At 35.4% G+C, this 13,092-nt stretch overlaps 1 protein-coding gene across 3 annotated transcripts in view; it reads left to right on the plus strand.

The window, feature by feature from the left end:
• KBTBD12 (kelch repeat and BTB domain containing 12) overlaps positions 1–13,092 on the plus strand; it is a 153,203-nt gene that overhangs the window by 48,732 nt on the left and 91,379 nt on the right. For all 3 annotated transcript variants that reach the window (XM_090285908.1, XM_090285911.1, XM_090285910.1), the window contains 3 exons: positions 4,648–4,767; positions 6,272–7,449; positions 11,297–11,567. In XM_090285908.1, the coding sequence (XP_090142034.1) occupies positions 6,380–7,449; positions 11,297–11,567 (1,341 nt within the window). In that variant the 5' untranslated portion in view covers positions 4,648–4,767; positions 6,272–6,379. The remainder of the gene's footprint in view (positions 1–4,647; positions 4,768–6,271; positions 7,450–11,296; positions 11,568–13,092) is intronic.

Consider the following 13,092-nt stretch of genomic DNA (forward strand, 5'->3'; position numbering starts at 1 on the left):
AAGGCCTGAATAGACCCATAACAAGTGGTAAAATTGGAGTGGTAATACAAAAACTCTCAGCACACAAAAGCCCTGGATCGGATGGTTTTACATGCAAATTTTACAAAACAGTTAGGGAAGAACTAACTCCTATCCTTCTCAAACTATGCCGAAGAATCCATGAAGAGGGAAGACTCCCAAACTTTTTCTATGAGGCCAGTATTATCCTAATTCCAAAGCCAGGTCAAGACACAAGGAAAGAAAACCAAAGGTCAATATCGTTGATGAACATAGATGCTAAAATCCTCAACAAAATATTGGCAAACCAGATCCAGCAACACATTAAAAACATAATGCACTATGATCAAGTGGGGTTCATCCCAGGGATTCAAGGATGGTTTAACATTTGCAAATCAGTAAACATAATACACCACATAAACAAATTGAAAGACAAAAATCACATGACCATATCAATAGATGAAGAAAAAGCATTTGATAAAGTACAACACTCATTTATGATAAAAGATTCAGCAAAGTGGGGATAGAGGGAGAATACCTCAACGTAATAAAGGCAATATACGAGAAACCTATAGCCAAAATCATACTCAATGGGCAAAACTAAGAGCTTTCCCCCTAGATCAGGAACAAGACAAAGATGTTCACACGCTCCACTCCTATTTAACATAGTTTTGTAACTTGCAAGCTGCAGTGATCACACAAGAAAAAGAAAAAAAAAGGCATCCAAATTGGAAAAGAGGGAGTAAAACTGTCATTACTTGCAGATGACATGATAGTGAACATAGAAAACCCTACAGACTCGACTAAAAAACTACTCAACCTAATAAGTGATTTTGGCAAAATAGCAGGGTTTAAAATTAATATTCAGCAATCAAAGGTATTTCTGTACACCAACAATAAAATATCAGAGATAAAAACTAGAAAAAAATCCCATTTACTATAGCAACAAGAAAAATAAAATGCTTAAGAGTAAATTTAAACAAGGAGGTAAAATACCTGTACTTAGAAAACTACAGAACACTGAAGAAAGAAATTAAGTAAGATACAAATAAATGGAAGCATATACCATATTCACAGATCGGAGGAATCAACATCATTAAATGTCCATACTACCCAAAGCAATTTATATATTTAGTGCAATACCTACTAAAATACCAATGGCATATTTCACAGACAGAACAAATACTTCCAAAATTTATATGAAACCAAAAAGAACCCCAATAGCCAAAGCAATCTTGAGGGAAAAGAACACAATACATCATACAAAACTATAGTACAAGGCCACTGTAATAAAACAGTCTGGTACGGGCATAAGAACAGACATATAGATCAATGGAACAGAATAGAGAGCCCAGGTAAACCCAGGTCTCTCAGGTCTCTATGGTCAACTAATATTTGACAAAGGGGGAAGCAACATAAAATAGAGTGAAAACAGCCTCTTCAAAAAATGGCATTGGAAGAACTGCACAAAGACATGCAAGAAAATGAAATGAGATTGCCAAGTTGCACCACACGCCAGAATGAACTCAAGATGGATCAAAGACATAAATGTAAGCTGTGACACCATGAAAGTCCTAGAGGAAATAGGCAGGAAAATTTCAGATCTCCCACGTAGCAACATTTTCTCCAATATATCTCCTAGGGATGAGAAGTAAAGGACAGCATACACAAATGGGACTACATCAAACTAAAGTTTCTACTCAGCAAAAGAAAACATCAGCATGATGAAAAGAGAAACAACTGTTTGGGAGAATATATTTGCCAATGATACTTCAGACAAGGGTTTGATCTTGAAATTATATATAGAACTTATACGACTCAACACCAAGAAGACAGATAATCTAATTTAAAAATGGGCAAAGGACCTGAACAGACACTTCTACAAGGAGAACATACAGAGAGCCAATAGACATATGAAAGAATGCTCAACATCATTGGCCATCAGAGAGATGCAAATAAAAACCACAATGAGATACCACCTCCCACTGATTAGAATGGCCATCATTAACAAATCAACAAACAACAAGTGCTGGCAAGGATTTGGAGAAAAGGGAACCCTAGTACACAGTTGGTGGGAATGAAGACTGGTTCAGCCACTGTGGAAAACTATGGAATTTCCTCAAAAACTAAAAATGGAACTGCCTTTTGACCCAGCAATTCCACTATAATGAAGAATTCTGAAACGCCAATTCAGAAGAACCTATGCACCCCTATGTTTGTAGCAGTGCTATTTACAATAGCCAAGTGCTGGAAACAGCCTAAGTACCCATCATTAGCAGAGTGAACAAAAGAACTATGGTACATGTACATGATGGAATACTATGCAGAAGAAAGAAAGAAGGAACTGCTACCTTTTGCAATAACATGGATAGAACTGGAAATTATTATGCTTAGTGAAATAAGCCAGGCAGCAAATGACAAATACCATATGATATCACCTAATCTAGGAAACTAATGAACAACACAAACAAATGAGCAGAATAGAACCAGAAGCAAGTAAACAAGGAACGGACTGACAGTGAGTAGTGAGGAGGCGGAGGAGAAAAAGGGAGGAAAGTAGGCTAAGGGTGCAGTCAAGGAACTAGTATAAATGACCCATGGGCATGGATAATGGAGTGGGGATTGACTGTGGGGATTAACTGGGGGAGCAATGGGGGAAAAGTAGGTCAAGTGTAATAGAAAAACATTTAAAAAAACAGTAAATGAACCAGTATTAATAAAGGTGTAAAGAGAGTAAGACAGTGATAAGAAAGGAAAAATGAATGTGGGATGAACTGAAAGAAAAATGGTTTTGAGATGGTAGAGGCAGGAGCAATAATATAAGCAGGGAATAGGGGGAAGGCAATAACAGAAAGAAAGTAAAATTTACATCATAAAAATGGGAGGAAAGAAAGCAGAATGTAGTAAGAAAAGGGAAGCATATAATGTTAGGTTTAAAGAGAAATTTATATATATAAAGAGAGAGAGAAGGAAAAGAAAGAAAAATAATAGGAACTAAACTGGAGAAAAAGATCCACCACAGCACTATCAACAACCAGTGAGCAAAGATTAATTTATGTGGAATGGGAATAATAAGGGGGAGGGGAGATAAAGAAAACTTAAGAGATATCTAGAGGAAAGGGAAGTGATTTGAGATAATAGAGAGGAAGGAATGTAAGGAGTGAGCAGTGTAAACCAGGACAAGACAGGGAAAATTCAATTTTAATACAAAGAAAAGAAAGTGACGAAGGAAGGCAAAATGGAATAGAAAAGGGGAACAGTAAAATTTGAGATTTGAAATACAAAAATAGTGAAGATCTAGGAATAAAATTGAAGAAATGCAACAACAACAACCATATCCACAATCAATGAACCAAGAAGAGAAAGGTGGAGAGAGAATAAGGCTATTTTAACAGCAGGAATGTGAGGTGACTTATGACAAGAAAAATGGTTTTGAGAGGCTGGAGAAATATTTAGTGTGAAAAGGAAACAAGTCGTAGTGAGAGAAAATAGAATATAAAACAAAAATAAGAGGAAATAGGAAGGTAACATAGAGTAAGAGAAGGGAGGAGCAAAATATGAGATTTAAAATAAACTATAATATAAAAACTAGCAACAATATGCACAAACTTGAAGGACAAGAAATGAATGTTAAAAGGCTATGCAGGAGTGAAAATAATACAAATCATGAAGAATTCATCTCAGTGTTATGTAGTGCTTACCATTTTCTTCACTTTCTAGATATGCTCCTGGTCCTGGAAGATGGTATCCCAGTCTAGCCCTAGGCAGCCTGTTCAAAACCACTAGTAATCCAGTCTGTGACTATCTCTTTCAAATGTTAATCTAGTCAATTTGTAATCAGCAGTCAGGCTTAAGTGCCACAGCATCTAGGGCAGAGTAATTTCTGTGGGGTGGGGTGGGGCTATTGCTTCCCCTCAGGCTGATGCCACTTGGAGGGGAGTGGCCTGCCTGAGAAAGATGGCTCCTGCAGTATGGGGAATGACTCAGCACAGGATTCTATCAGCTGCTTCCTCAGGTCTCTCCCCAAAGCCACCATCCCCAAACTTCTCAAGCATCTCTAGTCCATTCTGCACCCCTTTGCCAGAGCCCTGGGTAAGTGGCCTCAAATGAAATTGTATGCATTGGCCCTTTAAAAGACTCTCTGTGACTGCAGCCATCTCTCCCTGGTAGGCAGAAACCCCTCCACTTTTTGTAGCTGGATGCTATCTGGTTCATTTTTAGTTCTGATGCTATAGTCTGGGGAGCCCAGCTAGGGTTTAGACCCCACACTTCTCAGGGGGAATCCTCCAGCTGCTGAAATTCCTTCTGGCAACTCAGCTGCTACCCATGGGAGCCCAGCCAACCCTTGTCGCATCTCCTCTACACTCCATACCAGTCACATAGTGGTGAAACGGATTCTTCTCTCTGTCCATGGGTATAAGGCTTTTTTCCAGCTATTGTTCAGTTGGTTATTTTGGATGATTTCTCCACAATTTAGTTAAAATTCCAGATTGGTCCTGGGAGGTTAGTGTTTCTTCCACTTGTCCAGCATCTTGGATCTCTCCTTGATATCTTAGTCTCTTGCTGACACTGTAAGGAACTGCTCTTCCCAGGGTTAGCTAATTTGTGGTTATGGAGGCTAAGAACTCTCACAAATCTTCTGTTTGCCAGGTGGAGGCCCAAGAAAGCTGGTTGCAGTTTCAGTCCAAATCCATATTCCTGAGAACCAGAAGAGCCAGTGGCATAAATCCCACTCAGAGACCGACATCCCCAGAACTGGGGCCTAATGGTGTAAGTCCAAGTCTGAATCTGAGGGCCCAAGAACCAAGCTTGCCAATGTCTAAGGGCAAGAGAGGGTTCTTTGCAAAAATATATGTTTTTAAAGCAAAAAGCACAGGTTCACTTTTAACCTGCAAATCCTTGCAATGAAAGTCTTAGGCTTTTAATGGAATACAACTGAGCTGTAAATGCTGGAAAATCTTGCAAGGAGGGCTTTATTTCTAGTTTAAGTATACAGATTCTAAGATTGGCAATTTTTAAAAATGTTTATTTATTTTTTCACAGTTGTACTTTTTATTGTAATTTTTTAGTTACCACTTTGGCTAGTTGTTATAATTCCTTTTTATAGGTCTTATAGTTGCCATTATATAATTAAACATTTCTATCATGTTTAACACTTGTTTCCTGAAAATAACTTTAATTTAGCACTGAAAAATATGCCATGCCTCATTGAGATACATGATATTTCTAATTCTTTATAGGATCACAAGGATTTAGAAAATGTATAATCTTTACAGCTGACAGATTTTGTCTTCACATTGTTGAAATTATCACCTCCTCTTCTTACTTAATCTCCTAGTACTGGTTTTTCTACCATCAACATTTATTCTTATTGCATGCAACTTATAGCCATGTACAAACTAGAAAGAGTGACAGAGACTTGAGATTCCCTCCTCACATTAAGGTTTCTGACTCTAGGAATGTCCTTCATTAAATCAAAACAACTAATTAACTTCCTTGGAACAGCCTATTTCCATTCCTCTGGGCAAGGTAAAGATGAGACATCTAGCTTAAAGAGACTTTTAATTAAATTGGTGTTTTTTAAGTTGAGAAGTGTTACAGTCCCTGCTACTATGAAATAGGAAACAAAGAGAAGCTGAGTAAAGAGAGGGGAGAGAGAAACTGAATGACTTTCATGTATTTTCTAAGTTTAGGATGATTTATTTGTAAGTTTCAAATATTGTGACATCTCAGGTCAGCAGACATTGGATTGTGCTTTCCAAAGCATCTGTTTTGAATTCTTTGTCCCATAATACAATTTGAGCAGATTTTAGGGAATATTTGTTAGGCCATATTACGTGGCCCATGGTTATGATTTTTTGAATTGGCCATTTTAACATTTGGGTTTGTTTTCAGGGAACTGCACATAGCCTTTTATGTTATGTTGCATCTCTTCAGAGAAAATATTAGCTAATTTCTCTGTAACCTCTGCCTGAAGGGCAGCTGTATTTGATAACTGAAAGTGGAATTGCAAAATGTGCCCATCTTTTTTTTCACCAAGGGGAGAAGGACTTTCCAGCCCCCCTAGAAAGATCTCTGCAGCTGATTAGGAAAATGAAAATGTACCGTTTATACAATTGATGTTATTTTTAGATATAAAAAATAGTTATCTTAAACTATTTTGTTTGGAATAAATAATATTTATTTATAAGTACTTCTTAGAACTAATGCTGCATTTTAAATATTATTAGAGAATTTTTTCTTAGAGGAGAACTGCTTCTTTTCTTTCCCTCAGGATTGTTATAAGACATCTCTGTTGCTTTGTGATTAATCAGATATGCAAATAGTCCCTCAAGAATCAAGCTAAATTTGAAGACGACTTAGAAACATTGGAGAGTCTATCATGGAGTGCAAAATTGATGGGAAAGAAAAATACCAACATAGCTTGAATTTACTGCATAAAATTAAGAACATGAAAGAATTAGCAGAAATGATTGATGTAGTGCTCATAGCAGAAGGAGAGAAATTTCCTTGCCACAGACTGGTCCTTGCTGCTTTTAGTCCTTATTTCAAAGCTATGTTCACCTGTGGACTGCTTGAATGTACTCAAAGAGAAGTCATACTTTATGACATCTCAGCAGAAAGTGTGTCAGTTATATTAAATTACATATACAGTGCAGTTTTAGAGATCAATAATGCCAATGTACAGACTGTAGCTATGGCTGCCTATTTTATGCAGATGGAAGAAGTCTTCAGGGTGTGTCAAAAATATATGATGGACCACATGGATGTCTTCAACTGTGTAGGTATATATTATTTTGCAAAGCAGATTGGAGCTGAAGATTTATCTGATCACTCAAAGAAATATTTATATCAGCACTTTGCTGAGGTGAGCTTACATGAAGAAATACTAGAAATTGAAGTGCACCAATTTCTAACACTTATTAAATCAGATGACCTTAACATATCCAGAGAGGAGAGCATCTTGGACTTAGTTCTGAGATGGGTAAATCATAACCAAGAATTGCGCAAAGAGCATCTTGTTGAGCTTTTGAAGCAAGTAAGATTGGAACTTATAAATCCTTCTTTCTTAAGACAAGCCCTAAAAAGGAACACAATGCTTCTATGTGATGCAAATTGCATTGACATAATTCAAAACACATTCAAAGCCTTCAAGACACCTCAACAGCATCCTCTAAATCTTCGTTATGGCATGGAGACTACTAGTCTTTTGCTTTGCATTGGCAATAATTCGTCAGGAATCAGGTCAAGACGTAGGAATTATGGGGATGCCAGTTTTTGTTATGATCCTGCATCACGGAAGACCTACTTTATCTCATCTCCCAAGTATGGGGAGGGTTTAGGAACTGTGTGTACTGGTGTTGTCATGGAAGACAATGCTATAATTGTGGCTGGAGAAGCAAGTGCCTATAAACTCTCTAGACAAAAGAACAAGAATATCGAAATCTATAGGTTTGTATCTAGTACTATGTTTATCTTTGTTTTATCTTGCTTTGACATTAACAACAGTAGAAGAAAATACTGCTGAAAGAGTGATCACATCTTAAATTACATGTCATCAAAATTATCCTGTAATTACACATTTTATGTTTATGTAAAATTCAAAATTAAATCACCCATACTTAAAAACCCTTTCTCTCCCTTTGTTAAGCACATATAGTTGAGCCCTGGCTGGTCTGGCTTAGTGGTTTGAGTGCCAGCCTGCAAACCAAAGGTCAGTCACCAGTTTCATTCCCAGTCAGGGTACATGCCTTGGTTATGGGCCAGGTCCCCAGTTGGGGGTGCACAAGAGGCAACCATACATTGATGTTTTTCTCCCTCCCTATCCCTCTCTCTAAAAATAATAAACAAAATATTTTTATTAAAATATATATAATTGAGTTTACATATTAAATGTATGTATGTTTTTATTCCATTGTATATTTTTTCATTATTTTCTTACTTATCAATATGCTTTGTTTTTGAAGAGCTTGATATAACTTTTAACCAGAAGAAAAATTTATCACCATTGATTCTTTTGAACTTATTTATTTTAGTTCCTACTCCAAAGTAGTAATTATTTTCTCAATGAAAATGACTAATTATCTGTCACTTTTTATTCTGTTTGCTTAATTTGTGTATCTTCCCTAAACCTCCAATAGTATAAAATATTTGTAGCCTAAGTAAGAGTGCTTCACTCCTAGAACTGTAAGAGGAACAAGAGTGTCTGCTAAGAAGTAGCACATCACCTAGGTCTTGTATGTACATTTGTTTACTATCTATTCAGCAAGTGTTCAGTGAGTATTCAGCTCTTAAATCTACCCAGGTAAATAATAAATATGTACATAGAATACATAATAGATAGTAAAGCTCTCTTTTAATATCTTTCTTCCATCAGTTCCCTCTTACCAGGGTTTGTTAAGACTTTTCCATCAGAAAGTAATTTTTATGAACAGTAAAGTTGAGGCAAAGAAATAATTAGGAGATCTACTATCTTTCTGTCCTTTCTGAGCATTTCATTATCTGATTCAAGCAGCTATAGGCTTGTCACTTTTTCACAGCCATCCTTTGGATACATTTTTCAACTTTCCTAGTAGAGAGAAGGGAGAGAATGCAGAGCCCTAGATAAGTGACCTGGACCCATTGTGGCAGAGCATTTCACTGAGTAGAAGAAGCAACCTTCTTCAAAATTACCAGGTAAAGACAAAAGAACCAGGATATCAATTTTTTTCTTTTGGAATATCAATTCTTACATGAAGAGGAAGCTTTGGCTTTTCCTGCATGGTCCATGCCACTTGTTTTATTTGGACTTGGTTAGATGCTCTTCTTTCCATTTGAGAACCTCTTGTTACAAATACCTTAGGTTCTTTAAATAGTTATTTTTCTTCCTGATCAAGATATTCCACAAAACTGCCATCAGAATTTATTTTTAATAAATGTCCAATTCTGTCAAAATGTTTCTATTTTGGTTCTCAGACATTATTCCTCTTAACTTTTTCAAAAGCCTGCTTTCCTTCTTACAGCATATGTCTGACTGTATACCCTTATCTATCTTGAACTCAACCAGGTTCCCATCACCATCCAGCTCCTCCACATTGGCAGAATTCGGGTAAAAGTATTAGTTGCCCTTCTCATTTCCTCCAATAATGAGATTGTCAGCAAAGCAAATAATGAAATCATCATTAAGCAATGAAGAAGCTTAAATGAGACTTCCAGCATGTATCTGGATAGTTAAAAATCTTATGGCAGGCACTGCTGAAGGTCACTTTAGTGCCAGTTTTGTGATATGTGTGAGAAATAATCATCATCGTGGTATATTCCTACTATATTACTTCTGTTTCTAACCCTCCCCCACTTTTTTACCTATATACTCTTCAGTTTGCTTCTACTCTATAGGTCATAGATTTTCATGAAGGTATAGCTCTTTTTGACTTAAAAGAGGAAGTAGACCAGTACTCTAGGTCGTCATTTCTTTTCAAAGAGATAGACCTTTCTATCTTCTTTACTTATCTCCTATACTTTGATATGCAAACACCTGAGGATATGTGTTCTCTTTAAACTATCAGCCTCTTGAATGCTTTTGTCACTATTATTTTCTTTTTTATGTCATACCCATTTTTTTAAATTAATTTCACAGTTAAAAAAATTATGAGTTTATTTGAGCCAAAACTGGTAATAATTGCCAAGAAGCAAGGTCTCAAATGCTCCTAAATTTTACACTTTCATTTGGGCATTTTCTCTCCCTGTTTTTAGTTCAAAATGTTAAAATAAAAATCAGATTAGCAAGTTGCTCAGCAGGCATGTACATCCCAACCTTCATGGGTTGTATTTTATTTTTGGCCTGTTTTCTGAATCATGTCTCAGTAAATCAAAATCATGTTTTTATTTTTTTGTATGTATTCATTCATTGGCTTTACTTTAGTAACCCCTACCTACAGATACCTAATCCTCCTTTTTCTTCTGAAATCCAGTATAATTAAAAACAGTGGTGGAAACATCACCTGTGAATCTAGGGACTCTGGTTACCTACCTATAATTACTTAGAAGACAGCTACCATGAGGTTTTATAAATTTCTGCATTCAATTTGTGACAAGCTAGGTATGCCCTATAGGAAAGAAGCATAATCTTCTAACTTACCTGTCAAGTCTAAAGTAAAAAGTTATTTCTGGGAATGAATGAAAGAGTTGACCTAAAACAGTTAAGAAAAATTATAAATGTGATCAAATATCAATGTTTGATGCAAAATAAGTAGGCTGTACATTAAAATTGTACTCTGTATGAAACACACATATATAATGTTTTCATTTGTTTCCAAACAGAACAATTTTTTAAATTTCCCTGGCTTTTGTTTCATTTTGTTTTAGTTTTGAATTCCAGATATATATTCTGGATTTTCTAGGACAGATCTAATATCATATTTTGTTCCACTGTCCCCATAAGTACTTTTGTCCTTAGACTGTGTCCCAAATCATGATTGACTTACCACTATTAAGAGGGAAGACAAAGGTTAGCCACAAAGTCATTTATTTAGTGACTATATAATGCTACACTCACACACACACACATAATCAGTTAATGTGTTAGACTTCTGGAGGTGCTAAGAGGTCATATATGCTAGTGTCTATCTACCAAGATTCTTCTCAGGTTGACATACTTATTCATGGAAGAAATCACTAAAATTACCATATCTAGGGGGTTAAAATAAAAGTTAAATGCCCAACAGACACCTGCAAGTAGATTTTTATAACACCCACGGGTGCTCATGATTCTATTCTAAACCAGTTAGAACTAAAAGAACAATCCTTAAACGTCTACACATCCTACATCATCCCATTAGAAGTCTCTGAAGTGAGATGTTTTCAGATTCCCAGCTTTAAAACTTATTTCTTTAATTTAGCATTAAGGTGAAACTTCTAGTCCATAGAATGAATTGTTTTTTTTTCTTATTACTCTCTTAAGGTAAAATTACAAAGGATTTGCTGAAAGACTTTGCTATTCTTGATTTTCCTCCTCAGAATTAGGAAATGAAGGCTAGTTCTGAATACACTATACTTTTTCAATATATCATTTTTCCTAAAATTCTGCAGGTAGGTATGGTTAATAGTTTCTAGACACATTATATTTTGTTCATCAGTCCTTTCAAAAAACTTTACAAACCTGCAAACCTCTATCACTATCTTACAATGATGTTTATTTTCTTTCTAATTAGAAGAACCAAATCATATTGTTTTTAGTTGGAAAAGAAATTTAACTGTGTTTCTTGGGTAAATTGTTTTCATATTAACTCTAATTCTGAATTCTCTTTCTGTTAATTTACAGGTATCATGATAGAGGAAACCAGTTTTGGGAAAAGTTATGCACTACTGAATTTCGAGAGCTATATGCTCTGGGCAGTGTCCATAATGACCTCTATGTTATAGGGGGACAGATGAAAATTAAAAACCAGTATCTTATTACAAACTGTGTTGATAAGTACTCTGTAGAACAGGACAATTGGAAAAGCGTGTCTCCCCTTCCACTACAATTGGCGTGTCATGCTGTAGTGACAGTGAATAATAAACTTTATGTGATTGGAGGCTGGACCCCTCAGGTTAAGGAATTTCCTATATACCTAACTGGCATGGTTATGCTGAGTCTGGCTGCTATGTTGAAAAATGTTGTAGTTGTTGAGTACTAAAAGAGTATGTCTTACATTTCGGTAAAATATTTTTTATTTAATAGAATATAAACTTAAAATATAAAGTGTTAAAGCAGTTTAGGAGAATACATTTTAAAGTGTGTTATTTATAGAATGACTTCGTTCAGTATTTATACTGAACGAAGTCATAACCCTTCTCATCTTAGTAATTATAAAAGATGCTTATGCTGATGGATTATCTATAGGGAGTATCTAAGGAGAAGGCAGAGAAGCTGGGTCCTTATCCCAGAATTGTCTGCATAACAGCTGTGTGAGATGAGGCGAGTAACTCATAGGTCTTTCCCACATTTAAAATTCTTACTCAAAGTAGGAAACCAGATTAATATGCATCTGTGTTAACATAATTATTTCTGTAAAAGCATATTGTGATTTTAAATACTCTATGTCTTTGCTGGTCATCAGCACATGAAGAAAACAGAATACTGTTTATACTGAAGCCCCTTGAAATGTTGGCAAGCCAAAATTCAAAAAGTCAATAGAGTGTGACCACAGTGGTCTGCTATCTTCTCTTGGGTGTTCCTCCCAGTGCCTTGGAGCTCTCACAGTAGTATCATACTACTCCAGCTGCCTTTTGTCCTGGCTATGCAGTCTTTCTAATAGAAATTAATCTTACTAGCTCCTTGTCCACCCACATGACATAAAGTAAATTTATCTTTGCCTATATAATTTCTTGATTTTCCATATTTGCTTCATGTTAAAACTGATGCTTTTGCACTTACTTCACAAGCTGGGACTTTACAATGTATATAGCATATCCTACTCATTTAGAAAACTTTAACTTCACATTTAATACATTATAAATTTGTGCTATGTATCAAAAAGAAGTACAGATTTAATCCCAGCTAGTAGTTGATAACTGACATATTACTTGTATTTGTAATTAAGCTTTTTTTGTAATGATTAATTACATAGTTAATTTTGCATGAATAAGCTTCAAAGACAACTCAGAAGCTTGTCTTTTCTTTCACTATATTGGAGATTAAATACATTAGAAGGAAAATCAAAACAATAAAGTTAATGTTTATTAATTTAAATTGTCTTTGAACAGATGGCATGTGAATATTTATTGCATAACAAAAGTTTTAGCTAGTCTTTGCCTAATGCTACACATCAAATTGCAAGGTAACATGGGGTTGAGATTGCAACCCCAGTGATCATAACTCTTCATTCATTTAAAGTAATTAATGAAAATTAATTGCACTCAACTTTAGTAAATATGGCAATTATTTCTGTGTTGAATACCTGCATCCAAAACAAAAAAATAAAAGACACTTAAGCATCCTTAGCCTGAAGTCATAAAAGTTCTTGACACATTGTAAAAAAAATTACTCCACCTGAAGTTAATGAGTAGAAGCTACATATACCTGTGTAAGAATATACAGTCATTCAATTTGTACTATCTCTAGTCATTTAAAAA

This window comes from Furipterus horrens, unplaced genomic scaffold (assembly GCF_987537825.1).
Source record: "Furipterus horrens unplaced genomic scaffold, mFurHor1.1.pri manual_scaffold_8, whole genome shotgun sequence".
NCBI classification, from domain to species: domain Eukaryota; kingdom Metazoa; phylum Chordata; class Mammalia; order Chiroptera; family Furipteridae; genus Furipterus; species Furipterus horrens.